Genomic DNA, 19,639 nt, shown 5'->3' with positions numbered 1-19,639 from the left:
CGAACCTCCGGGCCCTGGGAACCACTGACCCGGCCACTGACGGGCCCCCGCCTGCTTCGCTTTAGGGAAGCTCTCGGGCCAACCCGGGGCCAGTGCGGCCACCGCAGTCAGCCAGGTGCTGGTCCCCGGCTCTGCCCCTTCCTTCCTTTGGGCCCCGGTTTCCTCAGAAAGCAGAGTTGGATTAGACGGCCTCTGAGACCACGCCCGGCTCTGGATCTAGGACCCCGTGACTTACACGGCCCGGTCGCTGCTCTCGGGGAACTTAGAAGCCTGCCTGGGGGGGACCCGAGCTGTGGGAGTCCCTTGAGAACACAGGCGAGGGCGCTGGTTCTGACTCCCTACAAGGGCTCAGACGGAGCGGACGGCCCTGAGACGGGGGAGCAGGAGAAGGCGGACCCCTCCCCCTCCCGGGACGGAAGGCCGGCAGGCCCGTGGCCCATCCCGGCCGGGCCGCGCGGGAGCCGCCTGCCTGTGGGGCTGCCTCGGATCCTCCGTCCCCTCAGCCTCGCGGAGGGCGGCGGTCGGTGGAACAATGGAAGGGAAGGCAGCGGGGAGGAGGGGGTGGGGAGGACCAGCTGATCTTGTGGATTGCGGGTCACAGAGCCGAGTGTGTCTGTGTTAATTTCAAGGCCCAGTGCGTCCCTTGTGCGGGTGAATTCCCACAGCTCAGATCTCAAGGACACGGCCTTTCTTCTGCACACAGTCTTCTCCCCCTCGGCCCCTCCGCTTTCTGCCCTCCCCCTACCCCGGGGCTTGTTATTATCTCCTCTGGCCAACCGGGGTCCTGACACACGATTCCACAAGGAAGGGCGAAGGCCGGGCGCGGCCCCATCCCCACGGCCAGATTTTCCCAGGAGCCTTTAAAAGGAGGCTATTTTGCTGGTGGGGGGTGGGCGTATGCGGGTTTTTTTTTTTAATTATTTTTTTCCTCCCCTGAAAAGCTCCGCTGTTCTGTGCGTCAGTCCCGGGGGAGGGGGGCGGCTTGTTTTATCTCCCCATAACCGAGACCCTCACCTCCAGATAAAGGGCTCAGAGTTGGGGGAGGTCGTGGAAAGCTGCTTGCAACTGATAACAGTCTTTTCTGTCAGCCCTGGGCACGGAGTGCCGGGAGGCGGCAGTAAATTCCTCAGTCTGATTACAATACCACCCCATGTGGCTGTGCGTGACCGCGTTTCATTGTGCTAACTACAGATGGAGGCATATTTTCCTGGGCCTCCCAAGCCACCCCCTCCCCCGCCTTCCTCACACGCGCGCACACACACACACACACACTCTCTCTCTCTCTCTCTCTCTCTCTCTAAATCTCCCTCCTGCCTGGTTTCCCCTCATTGGCACATGATAAATTTGCCGGCAAAATGTTTGCTGCTTGAGAACTTAAAAAAATTTTCCTTTCTACCTCACCTTGGGTAACTGCCCCTGCCCCCCTCCCCCTCCCCCTCCTTTGGCCAGAAGCAGGTGCTGGGAACACCGCCTCCCTCTGCTCTCTCCCGCTCGCTCGGCTCCGTGATCCTGCGGCTCCAGATGCGCCGGGCCGGGCCGCCGGCCTCCTGGGCCTGAGGCTTCTTCGACCGTTAGCTGTGATCCGGGGCGCCGCTCTGTCACGCCCCCCTTGGTAGCTCCTGGGTCGGGCAAGCTCTCTGCCCTTCCCCCCGGCACACAGCGAGGGGCTCTTCTTGAGGAAGGAGACCGGGCGAGGGAGGACGGAAGGAAACCGGGCGAGGGAGGACGGGAGGAGACCGGGCGAGGGAGGACGGAAGGAGACCGGGCGAGGGAGGACGGGAGGAGACCGGGCGAGGGAGGACGGGAGGAGACCGGGCGAGGGTGGACGGGAGGAGACCGGGCGAGGGAGGATGGAAGGAGACCGGGTGAGGGAGGACGGAAGGATCTCGGCGCTTCCCATCATGATTCCCCCCATCCTTGGCCCAGGAAGCAGCAGGGGTCCAGGAAAGAGGGCTGGATTTGGAGGCACAGGACTTGCGTTCAGATCCCAGCCCTTCCACTTGCTGAAGTGACCTTGGGGACAAGTCGTATCTTTGGGCCATTGGGCCTTCAGACCGAGGGTCCTCTGAGAAAGGGGCACTTCCTGTGTCTCTGGGGCCCGCGGGCCCGAGCCTCCATCCTGATTCCCTGCTCCCGAGGAGGCCGCGATGCCTTTGGCTTGTCTTCCACGCAGCCGCCCTCGGGATGCTTAGAGGGGAGGCAGGTAGAGCAGCGGCGGAGATCTGGGGCTCAGCGGTAGGTGAGACTTAGGGCCATAGACCTGGAGCCAGGAGGGAGACCTTAGATCTTCTCCTTGGACAGAGAAGGGAAGGGAAACCTGGAAATGTGAGGACTTCTCACAGCTAGGAGGGGGTGAAGCCAGAATTCGAACTCAGGCCCTTGGATACCTCTTCCCTGCCCCACTCTGCATCCTTGTCACATCTTTCTTTCCAGTGCCTCTTTGCCATTAGTCCCGTTCGTTTTCGTTGTTTATTTTCTTCCTCTCTGCAGAAGGAGCCAGGCTTGGGAACAGCGGGCCGGGAAAGCCGCCTGCTTCTGCTAGGTCAAGCCTTTGCTCCTCCCTTTGGCGAGTCCTAGGGGGACATTTTAACAAAAACAAATGCAAGTCATCCCAGCATTATCCAGTATTAGGGGCTGTCCGGATCATCCGGTCAGACATTCCCAGAGTTGGAGGGGGCAGGGGGCTTGTCTTGTGCAGTGGCCCTAAAAGAAAAGTGGTCCTGAGGCTTCCACTGAAGGTCCCAGTGTGGGGGAGGCCGTTTCTTCTGTTTCTCCATGAATTTGTTGTTTCGGCACTGGGGGGACAGCCTTCCACTGACCCCCGACCCCCACAGGCCTTTATTTTCTGGTTGAGGGAGCTCTTGCTCCGGGCCACGCAGGTGCAAGGCACGGAGCTCCGGTCCCAAGTCTCTCTTCGTCTCCAAGTCTTCCCCGGGGGCCTCCGTGCTCCCACAGGGCAGAGAGGAGCGGGGACTCCTGGCCCCGCTGGGCGCAGGCTGGATTTCTGCCTCATGTTAATTGTGTTCTGGAGGCTTCTGTTGCCTGTGCTTTAAAACGCAGATGTCACGCAGGGTGGAGAAGTTGTTCTCTGGGGGCAGAAGGAGTCAGGGCGGCCTGGGGAGTCAGGCTCTGGGATGAACCCGGAGCGGGACGAGGATTTTTTACTTTGTTAGTTGGTCCGCTGCCCAGAACCTTGTCCTCATGGAGGTCATGGGACTCCCCCAGACTCCTCTAGACCCACAGCTGTCAGGGACCTGAGGGACCTACTGAGCCAAACCCCCATTTTACGGACAAGAAAACTGAGGTTCTCCACTGATCTTGCTCCTCCGCCCTAGCACTAGTGGCCAGGGTTTGGTGGTGGAGCATCTTGTTCCTCTAAGTGAATTGGGCTCGACCTTCCCTGGTTCTTGAGGATTTTCACTGGGCCATCCCAAGCCTGTTAAGATCCTGGAGGTCAGGGGCAAAGACACAGGCCCCCTGAGACTCGGGCTCTGCGCCTGCACCCTGCCCGGGCCTAGTCACGCTACCAAGGGCAGCACCAAGAAGAGAGGGCCCCAGCCACAGGCCGTTCATCCTAAGTCTGGGCACCTCTGCCCACAGCAGCCCAGTGGCCCTTGAGGCACAGAAGGCTTCCAGCTTGGGGAGAAAGGAGGGTCCTTAATTGTATCATGAATCCTTAAAGAATTACGGGCAGCTTGATGTAGAGACTGGAGAGCTGGATCAGGAGGCTTTTAGCTGGCTCATTTCAAACATGTACTAGTTCTGTGGTGAGACACTTAACCTCTGGGAGCCTCAGTTTCCTCCTCCATAAAATGGGAACGATAAAACATGTGTTGATTAGCTACTGTACCGGGCAGCAGAGAAATAGATTCAGAAATCAAATGGTTCCTCCCCTAAAAGAGTCATGGGAACGAGTGTCACTGCCTGCCAGGTGGCCCGGCCTATCACTTGGGAGACGTTCTGGGGACGAAGCTCCCTTTGGCAGCGCTGTTTGGCGCTTCTTGGCAGCTTCTCCCGAGCACCGGGGGCTGATCACCACCTGCCCAGGGTCACGCAACAGTATGAGTTAGGGGTGAGGCTGCCCCTCTCGCCTTCAGGCAGACGGACTCCTCTTGGAAGAGAATTGTTGCCGTTCAGTTGTTCGGTCACGTCCGGCTCTTTGTGACCCCGTGGCTCGTGTCGCCCGTGGGGGCTTTCTTGGCAAAGACCCTGGAGTGGTCGGCCACTTCCTTCTCCCGGGCTACATTCATGTCGTTAGGGGCACGGGGTGCGCTCACGCAGAAGATGATGCGAGCTTCCCCTTGAAGAGAAGTGTTCTGGGAGCCGAAGCAAGGCGGGGATGGCCTTTAGGTACCGCAGGGTCAGTGACGCGTCCCGAGGCCCAGAGCTGACTGACTGGCTTCAGGAAGGCTGTATCTGGGGCAGAGCGGAAACAGGCCATGGCCACCCAAGAGCCGGTCCATCCCTGACCTCGGCAGCCACGGGGGGCCCCTGGCGTGACCTCAGTCCCTCGGGCAGCCATTGTGGAGGGCGCAGTGTAGTGGAGAGAGTAACCAGTAGAGGGAAGAGGCAGGGAGTCGGGGTAGGAGGCAGTCGCCACGGTCCAGGAGAGTTGATGAGGTGCCAAACACCAATAGTAACCTTGAAAGGTGGGGTCACATTTAACCTTTCAGCAGCCTCAGTGTCCTCGTCTCCCTTCACGACCACCAGCCTGACATTATCACACATGGAGCACACGGCAGAACCTTAAAACACCGGAAAAACATGAGTTGTTATTCTCCTGCGGTTTCGTTTCTGCCTCTCCGCCGCTTTGAGTCACCGTTGTTGTTTTTCAATCATTTAAATAGTAATGAATCCTTTTCCTTTTTTTTTTTTTTTTTTGCATTTGGATTCCTGCAGAAATGGCTTTGGCGGAGAGCCCCTCGTGGGGCAGCTGTATGTGGGGCTCGTAGGGGAGGGAAGCAGGGAAAGCCGCTTTTAAGGGGAAAATGCAAATTTTCTCTTTTTTCCCCCGTGTATGTGAATGTGTGGGAGCCCGTGTGGGTGCATGTGCCTGTTCACCTTTGAGGCAGAGAGATGGAAGCAGTGTGTTCAACTGATATTAAAGAGACAGCATTATCACTGTTGCAGTTTCCATTAAGGGATAAAAGGGCTGTTTCATGACTAAGCCCTTGAAGATTAATTAGGACTTGAATGTATTAGGATTCTGTTTTAAAGGATTGATGGGAGTGGGGGATGCTCTGAGAGAGTGAATGCAGTTGACTTGAACCCCCGAAAAAGCTCCCTTCACTCCTCCAGAGGTCCGAAATGTCATTCCTAAAGGTGTGTGCAGGAGGCCGGGAGTCTTTCCCATCGGCTCTTGGCATTGAATTGCTTGGAGTTCCCCCAGGGGTTAAACTGGGATAGCATAGCCGGTGTCTGGTAGCCGGCCTGCCCCCTTGGCTTGCTGGGCCTGGCCCCGAGCTGTGGTCAGCTAGAATCTTCAGGGAGGACACAGGCCCGCAGCATCTCAGACTTGGTCACGGACGTGCCAGTGCTTACCAGGACCTCCCCACCTCCATAGGGGGCCCCTGCAGGTCTAACCTGGGGGCAACAGGAGCAGAGCGAAGGACGAGGGAGGGGAAGCAGACATGGCGACGGCCTGGATGCTCGGCCTTGACCCTGTGTACTTTTGTGACTTACGTTGGATGCATGGAGATTACTGGTTCCAAGGAGTCAAGAGGATTTGGTGTTTGTGCTGTCTCTGCTAATGCAGGCAGCCTTTCCTGTGTCTCCTCCATCTGAGGGCTTTTCCTCTTTGACTGGCTCCAGCTTCTCCCCATCTGCCTTATCTGTACATAGTTGTCTTCATGGAGACCGAGCTCCTCAAGAGCAGGGACCCAGCACTTTGGGTGACCAGTTAATCCCCGTGGTTCTTTGCTGCCAGCAGCAGCCAGTGCAAAATCCTTTGGTCTGAAGTGCTTTATCCCCCAGCCTCCATTTCCCTTCCTACACTCCTTACACCCCCTTCCCAACATGTCCTCCTGGGCCCGGTGGCATTGGCTCCTGGCACCGTCCTCTGGCTCTGAGAGCTAGTCCCTGTTCCTCCCAGGCACAGTCCTGCTAATGCAGGCAGCCTTTCCTGTGTCTCCTCCATCTGAGGGCTTTTCCTCTTTGACTGGCTCCGGCTTCTCCTCATTTGCCTTATCTGTACATAGTTGTCTTCATGGAAACCGAGCTCCTCGAGAGCAGGGACCCAGCGCTCAACACTGGGCCTAGCAGATCATAAGCTCTTTGACTCGATTTATCCAAGATAATTCACCCCATGGAGTCTCTATTTCCTTACCTACAAAACAAGACATTCAGACTTTTGTTGCTCTTCAGCCATGTCCAACTTTTTGTAAACCTATTGGGTTTACAGGCTCTTTAATCAATTGACACAGTAGTAAGTGCCTTCCATGTGCCAGTGCCATGAGGACAGTCCCTGTCCTCAAATAGCTTGCATTGGGTTGGGGAAAGTGACATGCACATTGCCATAAATACACACTGGGCGCAGACTTGGCTAGCATCATCTTTCCCATAATTCTGGTCGTAATCCCTGGTGTCTTAACCTCCATAGCCAGTCACATGCCAGGTTCCGTCACTTCTGTCACAACACTCTCTTGGGTTCATCTCCTCCCTTCTAACCCCACCACCAGCCTCGTGCAGACCTTCATCTCCCCTTCCTTAATGATTGCAGCAGTCTCCTCACCTCCAGGTCTCTCTCCTTGCCATCCATTGTCCGTGGCTCTGCCTAAAGAGTGGGATGATTACCTCCCTGCCCTTCTTTGTGTTGCCTTCTTGCCTCTAACATGAAATCCCAGCCCCCTCTGACTTTCACTAGGCTATCTTTCCCCACCAAGTATTCCACGTTCTGACAGCTTTATGCAGCTCTGCCTCGCTTCAGTCCACTTGAGGAGCCAGTCAAGACATCAAACCACGATGTCATTGGTCCTCTTCAGAAAAGCAAGACAAAGCAACCGCAACAATGTAGGAGTTGGTACCTGAGCTTGAAAAGAAGCTTGGGGTTTCGAAGTCTGGAAGGGGAGAAAGCATTTCAGGCAGGAGGGGCAGCTAATATACAACTCCTGACTCCTGTGCACGGGCGCACGCGTGCACACACACACACATACACACACATATGATGGATAAAGCACTTAGCCTTTTTTTAGACTATAGGATCCTATCTCCGGTGTTTCCCTTGAGAGTAGATTCACATCTCTTGGCAAAGTGGGACTTTTATAACCAGTATGTGACCATTTCATTTACATCCCCAAACATCTTCCCAATTGAACCAAGCCTCTTGTGGTGGTTTTTTACCTCCTTCAATGGAAGCAACTGATCAACCCCACAGCTGAGGTTGTGATAGCCACTGAGGAGAGATAGACACAGTGAAAGCAGGACCTTGTGGACCACTCCCATTGACAGAATGACGCCCATTCTCCTTGGAAGTGTTCAGGCAGAGATGGGTGGTCACTCGTTTGTAGATGCCATAGCAAGGAACCCTTTCGGACATGAATGGGACTCAATGGCTGCTGCAAAGCTTGACCCCCCCCCCTCTTCCAGCCAGCCCACCCATCAGCCCCATGGCTACCACAGATGATAAAGGCCTAAAGAGAGGCAAAGGCAAAGCTTAGAATCCCTCTCCAGTCTTTCTTAACCAGGTTGCAATGGGCCTCCTAACATTCCCTCGTCATCCCTCCCAAAACCATCTTTCCTTAGACCCCAGCCAGACCTGAGCATCAGTTTCTAACAGTCTATGTTCACAGGTATCCTGTAATTTTTTTTTTTCATTTTGAACTTAAAAACTGCCAGATAAAATAGAAGTTTATATATATATATATGTATGTATGTATATATATGTATGTATATGGTACAGGTGATTACCCATCTTTAATATATTTAGCTTGCTTTTCTTAGATAATAAGTTCAACTTGTAGCTTTCAAAGCTGCTCCAGTTATGTCTGCTTCTTTCTGGCCTTCCTTCTGTTCTATTTAAATTTTTTTTAAAAAAGCCTTAATTACCTAGCTCTTTTTCCCTCTCTCTGTTTCTTTGTCACTATCTTCCCTCTTCTCTTTTTCTCTTCCTTCTCCCTCTGTCTCTGTCTCTCTGCCTCATACTCTCTTCTCTCTGCCTCTTCCCTCATCTGTCTTTTTCTCTCCTGTCTTTCTTTCTGCACCCTCTTTTCTCTCCCTCCTCGCTTTCTCTTTCTTCCTCTCTCCCTCCCTTCCTTTCTTTTCTCTATTTCCTTCTCTTTCCCCCCTCTTCTGTCTCTCTCTCCCTCCTTCCTGCTCCCCGTTCTCCCACCACTCCCCCATTCTCCCAGAAGAAGCCCTTGTAACAAACACACTACTTTAGCCTGCATCTTTCCCCGTTCTGCCCACTCTTCACCTGTGGCGCCGTTATTGTTCATCCCGTTGCTCGGAGTTCCCGGGCCTTTGGCTGTCATTGTTACTGTGGTCTCTTGCTCTCCTGGTTCTGCTCCCTTCCCTCTGCATCAGAACATTCAGGTCTTCCCAGGTTTCTCTGAAGCCCCCCTCCCCCCACTTTCTCGCCTTTCCCTTGCATTCACGTGCCGATTTGTTCAGCCCTGCCCCGGGCTTGGGGTCCCTTCTTTGCCAGCACATGGAGAGTGCTATAAGTAGCTGGGTTTGAGCGCATCCTTCTCTGATCTCTTTGGGCATCACAATAAACCTTCAGGGCACATTTTTTCTAGTAGGCTTCCTTCTCTCCCACCCCCATTTCTCCCTTTTATCTCTTACCAGTAGCTATAATTCTTCATTATCATCCCTTTGTCTGTAGCTTCTTTCTTTTACTTTTGCTCCAGAGCCTGCCCTAGTCTCAGATAACCAGTAATCGATTCCTGGAACATGGCCACGTGCCTCCCAAGGAAGGTCTGGGAGCGAATGGGGTGGGTGGGGGGCTTGTTCACAAGCTTTCTCTCCTTGGCCTCCAGCCCCTTCTTGCTTGGGCCTGCCTCAACCCCCACTGCTCTTCATCCCTGTTAACCCCTTTACTGCCGCGACACTGATCTCTTTCTGTTTGGGTTCCAGGGCCCGATGGCGAAGCTGCAGAAAGCACACCGGCAGCCCCGGAAGAACCGAATGCCCCTGCTGAGGAAGAGGATGATGAAGAGGAGGAAGAGGAGAGTCTTCCTGGTTGTACTTTGTTCATCAAAAATCTCAATTTCTCCACAACGGAGGAGATGCTGAAAGAAGTGAGTAATCTGTGGGTGAGGGATAAAGCGCGATGGTCCCTTGGCACTGAGGGGGATCATGAGGGCCCCTTCACAGGAAGGAGTTGAGCTACTGGGCATCCCTCAGGGATGACGTCCAGAGCATTCCCAGAAAGGTGGCGTGGAAATGAGGCGATGTGGATTCACATTCCATCATCCCCAAGGCTCCCCCCCTCCCCAAGGCCTCCCCCTTCCCCGAGGCCTCCCCCCTCCCCGAGGCCTCCCCCCTCCCCAAGGCCTCCCCCCTCCTCGAGGCCTCCCTCCTCCCCAAGGCCTCCCCCCTCCTCGAGGCCTCCCTCCTCCCCAAGGCTTCCCTCCTCCCCGAGGCCTCCCTCCTCCCCGAGGCCCCCCCCCTCCCCAAGGCCTCCCCCTTCCCCGAGGCCTCCCCCCCTCCTCGAGGCTTCCCTCCTCCCCGAGGCCTCCCTCCTCCCCAAGGCCTCCCCCCTCCCCAAGGCCTCCTTATCCCTGTGCTTGTGATTGTGAGATGCTGTGGCCCCTCCTTGAGCTTCTCCTCCGTTGACCCTGGAAAGGCTTCCCTTCCGTCCCCTGCTGCTTGCCCACCCTCCCGCTTTTTCCTTGGCTCTGGGGCTCGGGGCAGTTGGGCCCGCGGGAGGCACTGCCCTGGAAAAGAGACGCCCTCTCAGGCCGAGGCTCCGTTCTCCTCCTTGTGTGCCCAGGGCAAGGGCAGAGATGAGGAGAGTGAGGGTCCGCGAGGGCCGAGGCCTGGAGGGCGGGGAGCCGAGCCTCCCTCCTATCTCTGGGCCCGGACGCGGGAGGAGCCGGGATGGGGTCTGGCTGGCCCGAGGGGGCCGGATGCAGCTGGGCCCCGAGCGCCCCCGCAGGGGGGTTTCCGTTTGTTCTGCAGAGTTAGGGAGCCCGGAAGTCGGGGGGTCACTTGGCGGGTCCGGGGCTGACCCCGATCAGGAGAGCGGCTTGTGACTGAGAAGGGAGGAGCCAGTGGTGGGGGGAGTGCTCCCCGAGGGGCGCACGTTGTCCAGCCCCCTCCTTCCAGGGGTCACTGACGCAGAGCAGCCAAGGGCGGTCACTCCCTTACAGGCGGGCTGGTAGTACGGGGGGGGCTGAAGCTGAGTGGGTCCGATGGGAGCTCCAGCGCCCCCTCCTGTGCGGGAGGCCTCTTGCTCGGGAGCTGCCCACAGGCTCTCCCCGGGCCCAGGCTCTGAGGCCACCAGAGGAGTGAGCGAGGCCTCAGGAAGGGCAGGGGGAGGGCGCTGCAGGGGAGGGCAGCACATGGGCGGAGGCGGGGCCGGGAGTCGAGGTCCCTCCCACACCCCGGAGCCCCCACTGCGGCTGGGGCCGCCTCTGCATGGGAGCCCCGGAGGCTTCCCGGCCTTCGCCCCTCCCCCAGGGTGTGGCTGAGATGTGGGCGTTTCCCAGGGAACCCCCAAAGCCCCGAGCTGGGGCTCCTCACCTCAGGCTCCGTTTGGGCCGAAATAACGTAAAATAAGATGCGCAGGAGCCCGGAGGAGACCCGTTACCGGGGGAACACAGAGGGAGCTGGGGGGGGCAGGGGTCTGGAGACAGGGGGCCTGAAGTCAGAGCCAGCCCCAGACGCTTGTTAGCTTTGTGACTCCAGGGCCCACACTGTCTGCGGGCGATCCTGGCCACACTGAGACAGACCTGCCCAGGGTCACGCAGTGGTCAGTGTCTGAGGCTGCATTCGAACTCAGGTCTTCCCGATTCCTGGCCCAGCACTCTATCCGGGGGCCGTCCAGCTGCCCCTGTTACAGAAGGAAAAAAAGATAAGCCCTTTATCCTGAGCTGTCTGTGCTAGTGCTGCTCCCTCTCCTGCTCCTGACACCCCCTGCTCTGAGGGACCCCCAGCTCCGGCGCCCCCTGCTCTGAGGGACCCCCAGCTCCGGCGCCCCCTGCTCTGAGGGTCCCCCAGCTCTGGTGCCCCCTGCTCTGAGGGTCCCCCAGCTCTGACACCCCCTGCTCTGAGGGTCCCCCAGCTCCGGCGCCCCCTGCTCTGAGGGACCCCCAGCTCTGGCGCCCCCTGCTCTGAGGGTCCCCCAGCTCTGAGTCCCTTTTTTCTAAGGGTCCCCCAGCTCCGGCGCCCCCTGCTCTGAGGGACCCCCAGCTCCGGCGCCCCCTGCTCTGAGGGTCCCCCAGCTCTGGCGCCCACCTCTAAGACTCAGTCCTGACGTCCCCCGTTCCAGGGCCCCCCCAACTCTGCATCCCCTGTTCTGTTTACCTTGTGCTCTGTTGTGCCCTTGCTTGGTTCGTGTATCAATAAGACATAGGAGGTTTGTTCTTGGCTCCCGCCCAGATAGAAGATCATTTACCCTTGTAAGAGTATGATTTAAGGTAAAACTCTCTCCTTTGTAGGTTTTCTCCAGAGTCGGGACAGTGAAGAGCTGCACTGTTTCCAAGAAAAAGAACAGAGCGGGTAAGCTCCAAGTGAGATCGGGGAGCCGAGGGGGACAGGCGGGCTCACAGTGGGGGAGGGGAGAATGCTGGTGCCCCCAACGGGAACAGGAGACGGAGACGGGGACAGTTTGGGGAGAGACACTTGTGGCCGGGGGAGGCCTCCGCGTCTGGGGGCCTCGGAAGTGCGGCCTGGGGCGGCCCGTCCTGTTTGAGGTTCAGGTCTGGAGCAGGGACCGGAAGTCTTAGTGAGCGATGCTAGTTTCCCCCAGGCATGAATAGTCCGGGCCCAGGGCAGGGCCTTGGAGAAACCCACTGAGGGGCGGCCCCTGGGCCCAGCCAGATGCCCTCGGAGCAGGTGTTGCCGAGCCGCAGTCCTGTCCCCTGTAGGTGGCGAATGCCCGAGCCCTGAATCTCTCTGTGTCTCTCCCCTCCAGGCGTTTTACTCTCCATGGGCTTTGGCTTTGTGGAGTACAGGAAGCCAGAGCAGGCGCAGAAAGCCCTCAAGCAGCTGCAGGTAAAGGGCCACTTCCCCGCGGAGGGCGGGGCTGGGTGGGAGGGAGGGCGTCCGCTGCCCACTAGTAGGAGAGCGCTGGGCCAGGGGCCACCCCGGGAAGCTGCTGGGCCCAGGCGGCCCCCCGCGCCCCTCCTTCCCGGCCTCCCCGCGCCCCTCCTTCCCGGCCTCCCCGCCTGCCGTCTCCCTGCACGGCGCCCTCCTTGTGGCCGGGCCCATGGTTGCCTCGGGCTCTGCCTGAGCTGAGGGCCTTGGACTTGGAAGGGGGGAAGCAGCTCAGATTGGGCGCAGAAGACCTGGGTCATTGTGACAGCGGGTCTCTTTATTGCACTTTTAAGATTTGTCTGGTGCTGCACATGTGATACCCATTGGGCCTCCCAGTAACCTTGGAGGGTCAGCGCTATCATTATTGTTCCCATTTCACAGTCGTGGAGACTGACGCTTGGGGAGATGCAGTCTCTCAGGAGGTCTTGGACCCGGGTCTCCCTGTCTCCCAGCCCCGGCGCTCCGGGCACTTCCCGCTCGGCTTTTTGCCGGGCGTGTGAGGCCTGGGGCGGACGGTGGCTTCTCTCTGAGTCAGGCTGTTGACTGGCTGGGTCCTCTCTGACTTGGATCAGCAGGGGACGTTTAGCGGACGTCCTCCCCTGAGCACTCTGCCTTCCCTTGCCCTGCCTCCTCCCCTGCCTCCTCCCGCTCTCCCGGCAGGGGCTGCGAGCAGGCAGGAGGCAGGGGACGAGGCCCAGGCACAGATCCTTGGGAGCGTCTCAGAAAACAGACGCTGGTCCGGGAGCCCTCGGCTCTGTCCGCGCCCAGATTCCCCCTCGGGCTCTGTCCGCGCCCAGATTCCCCCCTCGGCTCTGTCCGCGCCCAGATTCCCCCCTCGGCTCTGTCCGCGCCCAGATTCCCCCCTCGGCTCTGTCCGCGCCCAGATTCCCCCCTCGGCTCTGTCCGCGCCCAGATGCCCCCCTCGGCTCTGTCCGCGCCCAGATTCCCCCTCGGGCTCAGGCCGCTGCCGGGGAGAGAAGGCCGGAGGTGAGCATCCCCGGAGGCCGGGCAGTCACAGCTTCTCTTTTCCCAGGGCTCCGTGGTGGACGGCCACAAGCTGGAAGTGAAGATCTCCGAGAGGGCCATCAAGTGAGTCCTTGGCTTTCTATTTCCCTCCCCTGGCGCGGGCGGGTGCAGGGCGGCCCCAGAGCCTCCGTGGCCTCCCAGCCCAGACCTCCCGGGCGGGCACGTCGGCCCTGCTGATTAAGGCGGCGCTGAGAGCGTGTGTCCCGAACATGCGCTTCCGTGAGGAACTGGAGCCGGGGTGGTCCACCGCGTAAATGCCTAATGCACATTTATTACAATAATGGGAAACATTCGAGGGGAGACGCACTCTGATTGTATTGGTCTGGGCAGAGGAAATAAGCAGGAGCGGCGGGGGGGCAGTGCCGGAGGGAGCCATCCATCACTGCTCTCCTCGGGGCAATTACAGTTAGGGGGCGTCAGCCTGGGGGCCCAGATGTCACGGTGCCCCCACAGCTCATCTGAGCCCCACAGCAGCCTTGCTGAGGAAGTGCCATTGTTATCCCCATTTCACAGTGGAGGAAACTGAGGCAGAGGAGCAGTGACCCTGTAAGTGTCTGTGGCTGGGTCTCCTTGACTCCAGGCCTGATGATCCCCTGAGCCTCCTTGGTTCGTGGCAGTGGGGTCCATCATGGCATGCAGACTGAAGGGATAGACGAGGAGTAAACGGGCCTCGGAGTATCCTGCCACAGGTCCCTAGGACATGGTGACCATTGGTCTGTCACTCAACCTCTTGGCCCCAGTGTTCGTCACCCTCAAAGTGGGCATTAGACAACGTGCCTCGGGCACAGGCCACGGCACCCCTCGCTGCTCTGGGCAAGTTTCTAGGACCCTAAGTCGCAGTGTGTGCCAACGTGCATGAGAGAGGGCTTTCCTCCCCTGGGAGTCCCTTACACACCCTTCCCCTCCCACCAAAAAGTTAGGTGCAGTGTAAGCAAATCCTGGATTTTACATAGATTTTTACCAAGCTCAACATATATTGGCTCACCTGTCATCTAGGGGAAGGGGGGAAAAGGCGGGGAAAAATCGGAACAGACAGTGTTGCAAGGGTCAGTGCTGAAAAGTCATCCCTGCATGGTTTGAAAATAAAAAAGCTTTAATAAATAAAGCAAAGAGAAAAGAAATGGGTAGTGTAAAGCCCTTTGCAGCCCTTACGGGGCCCTGCAGCCGCCTTCTCGGGACATCGGCCTGATGGCGGACCCAGCATCGGGAGCCGGCCGAGGTGTCTCACGGGGTCCTGATTCCGGGCTCTGGGGACCAGGACCCCTGGGAGAACGGGCACTCACTCCCGAGGGCTGTAACCGGGCCCCAGTTAAGGACTTTACCAGACTTCAGGATTTAGAGCAAAGTAGGAAAGCCCCCTCTGTCCCCCCACGTCAGGAGGAGCTCTCAGCTGAGCCCCTTCGGGCCCTCTGAAAATAATGTGAGAAGGGGGATCCAGGTTAGAAACCCAAGGCCGCCTTCCTTGAACTCCCCGGGCTCTTCTCAAGCCTTGGCGCTGGTCATAGCTGATGTCTCCCAAGCATTACGGATATCATCCGGACCTCTGGGATGGGCAACAGCATAGATTTGCCCCCCTGCAGGAGCGGGGCTGGCGCACTCGCCCCCTCCTCCTTCCAGCCCAGAGGTCAGCGGGCAAACGAGGCTGGCGTTGCCCCCTCCCCCGGCTCTGGTGAGGGACCGGCCCGGCGCGGCTTGGGGGGCAGCCCGAGCTCCTCCTGGGTGACTGACTGACCGGGTTCCTCTGCCGCTTGCTCACCAGGCCGGCGGTGACGTCGGCTCGGCAGAGACAGACGGCCCTCAAGCAGACGACCTCGAAGATCTTAGTGCGGAACATCCCCTTCCAGGCCAACAAGCGGGAGATCCAGGAGCTCTTCAGGTAAGGAGAAAAGCGCGCCCGCCGTCCGGCCGGGGTGGGACAAGCTGGGCCAGCGTGGGCCGCGGGGCCGGGGCCGTGCAGGGCCTTCCTGCCGGCTTCTTAAGGACATTTGCTGGGCCTTTCCCCTTGTGGTCAGTGCCGGGCTCTGCAGCTTTGGCCTGCGAGTGGCCGGTGAAGCCCCGGGTCCTGAGTGGTTCCGTCCCCGCCGTGCAGCCTCGTGGAGGTCTTTGTTAGGAAGGAGCTTTCCCTGGGGCTTTGTGGGCGATCCGAGAGAGCGGCCAGGGCCCTGAGACTGACACGGCCAGTGCTCCTGCCTGGGGTCCTCGTCTCCAGAGGGCCTCTGCCGCCTCTAGGGGGAGTCCGGTCTCCTGGAGCTCACCTCGTGACCGACCCATTTGTCAGAGAGTGGCCACTTAGCAAGGAAGGATGGGGAGATGCGCTGATCCCTGTTTGTGAGGGGGAAGAGAAGGGAAGGTCTGGAGTCAGGGGCAGCGGGGGGGATGGAGGTGGGGGGGATTGATAATGATGGTCATGGTGATGATGGTGAGGATGAAGGTGATGATTGTGATGGGGGCAATGGTGATGTTGGGGAGTGATGATGATGGTGACATGGATGATGGGAATGGTGGGGGCAGCGGTGATATTGGGAATGATAGTGATGATGATGATGAAAGTGATGGTGGGGGGAACAACGGTGATGTTGGGGAGTGATGGTGGCAGTGATGATGGTGATTGTGATGGTAATGGTGATAATGGTTGTGCTGCTGCTGATGATGATGGGGGCAACGGTGATATTGGAAATGATAGTGATGATGATGATGAAGGTGATGGTGGGGGGAACAACGGTGATGTTGGGGATTGATGGTGGCAGTGATGATGGCGACAGCGCACATTTACACGGTGAGTTTGAGGTTTTCAGAGTGTTTGCCACATGTATTATCTCCTTTGGTTTAAAACTCAGCTTATGTGAATCAAACATACTTGCTTAGCCCAGAGTTGGCTGCACTCCCCAAAGACACAGACCCCCCCGAAGACAAATTAAAGTTGTCCCTGTGTTGGCTTGTCAGGCCCTGGCAGAGAGCAGCAGTTATTAACCGCCTTCTGTATGCTATGTGCTGTGGAGTGGCCACTTCTGGCAGAGGGAAGACAAAAGACAGCCCCTGTGCTCAGAGAGCTCGCTTCACTTCAGAAAATATTAAGCATCTACAGTATGTCAGGCAGCGCAGCGAAACTAATCATCAAAATGATTAATAAATAAACATTTATGATAATTTGTTATATATAACAATATATATAATATAAAGAAATAAGAGCTAATCAGGAAAATTTGCTTTGAAGACCTAGATTCAAGTCCAGTTTCTGACATATTCTTTTTTCTTATTATAACTTTTTATTGACAGAACCTTTGCCAGGGTAATTTTTTTTACAACATTATCCCTTGCACTTGCTTCTGTTCCGATTTTTCCCCTCCCTCTCTCCACCCCTCCCCCAGATGGCAAGCAGTCCTTTACATGTTGAATAGGTTACAGTATAGCCTGGATACAATATACGTGTGCAGAACCGAACAGTTCTCTTGTTGCAGAAGAATTGGATTCAAAGGTAAAAATAACCCGGGAAGAAAAACAAAAATGCAAATAGTTCACACTCTGACATATTCTTGACTGTGGCCGAAGCAAGTCTCTTACCGTGTCCTACACCTCTCAAAGGCCAGACTTGGTAGAATACGTTGAAGATTTGCCTTCCCCGAAGGAACTTCCCTCTCTGAGGGTTCTCTGCACCGCAAATTCAGAGATCCAGGCTGAAAATGCGCTCAGCTTTTGGGGAACCCAAGGGGAAATCTCCTCACACCTGCCCCCCAGGGAGCAGAGCAGAGACCCCTCTGGAGGCTTCTCCCTCTGCAGCAGCTTGGCCCAGGAAGATCACCAAGACCTCCGAAGGTCCGTGACTTCAGGGTGAGGACCCCGGGCACGGACCTCTGCCCTCACTGGGCTGACCCAAGGCCCCGGAGGAGCCCCCATCCACGAGGTGCCAGGAGAGAGCCAGCCGCCACGGAGGGTGTTACACCGCAGGGGTCTAGGAGCCGCTATCTCAGAGATGTGCCTTCTGTCCTCCCAGTCTCAGTGAGAAATCTGGCCCAGGGGCCAGCCTGCCTCCACCTTGGGCCTTCTCTTGTCAGAGAATGCCTTATTCTATGAGATTGTATGATTATCTGCATCTTGTAGAACAGTGAAACAACAAGCACTTATTAGGCACCTACTGTGTCTCAGACATTGCGCCGGGTCCTTGGGGCACTGATAAAGAAGCTCAGGAACTGGTGGTCACACGGCCCCCTCAGAGGCAGCTACTACAGTGGAGAGTGCTGCACCTTGTCAGGAAGAACCGAGCTCGAAAATGGCGCAGCTGCGTGAGCCTGGGCAAGTCACTTTCATCTCTGTTTGCCTTTCCCCATCCATAAAATGGGGATGAATTGAGATGAGGCTTTGTTTTTTGCAAACCTCCGAGAGGGAGATAAATGCTAGTTGCTGTTGCCTGTGGGAACGTTGGAATCCGGGCCCTCTGCCTCGGTGGGGTACGGCAGGCGGGTCTACGCTTTCCAGGGCTCAGAGAGGCTCAGCTCCTTCCGCGCTGTCACACAGCGAGCGAGCGCTGAGCTGGGACAGGAACCTGAATCTTCCGAATCTCTCTCCGCCGCATCTCCGGGGCTAGCACAGCAAGGAGCGTCGGCCGCCACGTGGGCCGCAGCTTCCAGGTAGTTGGAAGAATCTCCCTGAAAGCGCAGAAGGGACGCCCGAAGAACAGCGCACGTTACTCGGGAAACAAGGCCCCGCCGCCCTGGCCGCGTCCCTTTGGTGTATTTCAGCCGCAGTTATCCCAGAAACAAAAGGCAGCGAGGCGAGAATGGGGCTTTGGGGGATCCTGCTCCGTTCATTCATTGGGGGAGACGAGGAGCTTAGGCAGAGCGCAGCCCCCCACCCCGGCGGCTCACGCACTCCCTCCCTCGTGTCCTGGCCGGGCTTTTTTAGGTCATCTTTCCGGTGCCCCGGGAAATCGGAAGCCCCCGGCCTCCCCTCCGGCCTACCTTTGTTGTTCCCGTAGGCCGGGATTGAAGGCAGTTCCCAGCACAGAACAGCAGGGGACACTCTTAACCTTCTCTGGGAAGGAGACTGCTCGGGACCAGCGGCCTTGGTGTGTTTCAGACAATGCTACTGGTCATTTGGCCTGGGGACAGTTCTGGGCTTCAGGGGAGCCTTCCTGGTTTCTTTCTCCACAGAGGGGGAAACCCCATCCTGTCCTTGATAAGTTTTAGGGTTTCTAAGAGACTGCCTAGAATGATAATTACAGTGATGATCATGAAACTAATTATTCCCCAGAATCTTGTTCCCCTTAACAAACCAACAGCTGACGGATCCCCTCCCTCCCCTCCTCCCAAATCTTCAGGACTCAGCCAACAAACTACTGGATACTCCCCGTGTGTCCTCGGGGACCACAGTTGCCCTCAACTGCCAGGATACCCCATTGCCGCATAAAAATAATAAAATTGCATTTTAATAGATATTGTCGTACCAGAAAATCCTAGCACGACATGTGTGTCAGGAAAAGCTCTCAGCGTATAGAGCCCTAGCAGAAAAAACCAACTGGGACACGAAGCACGTGTCATCCCCATCATCCTCTCTGTTCCTGGAGGTGTCCCGACAAACTTTCAGCAAGCCTGCAGAGACTGAGCCTGCGTCCCAGTGCTTTAGTTCAGTTACACAAGGCAGGGGTTAGTTTTCCTACACGGTAGTCCTCAAACATCCAACTTTTTTTTTTTTTTTTAAGTGTTTTTATCTAAAGACCATCCATATATGACCGGGATGTCCTGGTTCTTGGAGTTTCTCAAGTCCCTCATCTCGAGCACGGCCGAGATGTTCTCTCTTCCCCATTCAAGTCTAGAGCTTTTTCCAGCTCTGGGGCTCTGATCTAATCTGACCCGTGTCCATGGACAGGTCGCTTCATCTCACGGGCCTCAGTAGCCTTCTCTGTAAAGCTGGAGTATCGGACTCCTTGGCCTGCCCTAAATCTGTGGGGCTGGGGAAGAACGCGAGCCACGCTCATAACAGCAGCGGGTGACGGCACTCGGATAAGATCCCTTCCATGGTTCCGGGGTCTTCTCTCACGTCACAGCCGCTGTGACCTCGGAGCTGGCCGTACCACGTTTTACCAGGCTGGACGCTGAGACTGAGAGGCTAAACATGGTAACGGGTGGTTGTCCAAACCATCTCGGAGGAAGTCGGCGGGCCTGGCGAAGGGCCTCAAATGCACGCCATCTGCGCTCTGCCCGAAGACTGGACTGATGGAGAGTCCGTGGACGGGTCAGATTTGCTGGGGAAGTATTTGAGAGGCACAGGTCAGATTTGTTTGGGGGCCTTCAAGGGTAAGCACCCATTTTTGGTTCTTATGGAAGAAACTTTGGTTAAATGAGTCTTAGTGTCTATTTAAACAATCTTTGAATGATGGCGATGAGAATAATAGCTGGCATTTCTGTGGGACCGTAAGGTT

General features: G+C 57.1%; 1 protein-coding gene across 4 annotated transcripts in view; it reads left to right on the top strand.

The window, feature by feature from the left end:
* Nucleotides 1-19,639, top strand: part of RBM19 (RNA binding motif protein 19) — a 161,314-nt gene that overhangs the window by 25,204 nt on the left and 116,471 nt on the right. For all 4 annotated transcript variants that reach the window (XM_051972855.1, XM_051972856.1, XM_051972858.1 and 1 more), the window contains exons 17-21: nt 9,073-9,236; nt 11,601-11,661; nt 12,077-12,156; nt 13,232-13,287; nt 14,984-15,100. In XM_051972855.1, the coding sequence (XP_051828815.1) occupies nt 9,073-9,236; nt 11,601-11,661; nt 12,077-12,156; nt 13,232-13,287; nt 14,984-15,100 (478 nt within the window). The remainder of the gene's footprint in view (nt 1-9,072; nt 9,237-11,600; nt 11,662-12,076; nt 12,157-13,231; nt 13,288-14,983; nt 15,101-19,639) is intronic.

Source organism: Antechinus flavipes, chromosome 1, assembly GCF_016432865.1.
Source record: "Antechinus flavipes isolate AdamAnt ecotype Samford, QLD, Australia chromosome 1, AdamAnt_v2, whole genome shotgun sequence".
NCBI lineage: Eukaryota > Metazoa > Chordata > Mammalia > Dasyuromorphia > Dasyuridae > Antechinus > Antechinus flavipes.
Note: the sequence above shows the minus strand (reverse complement) of the source record. Positions and strands in the feature narration are given on the sequence as shown.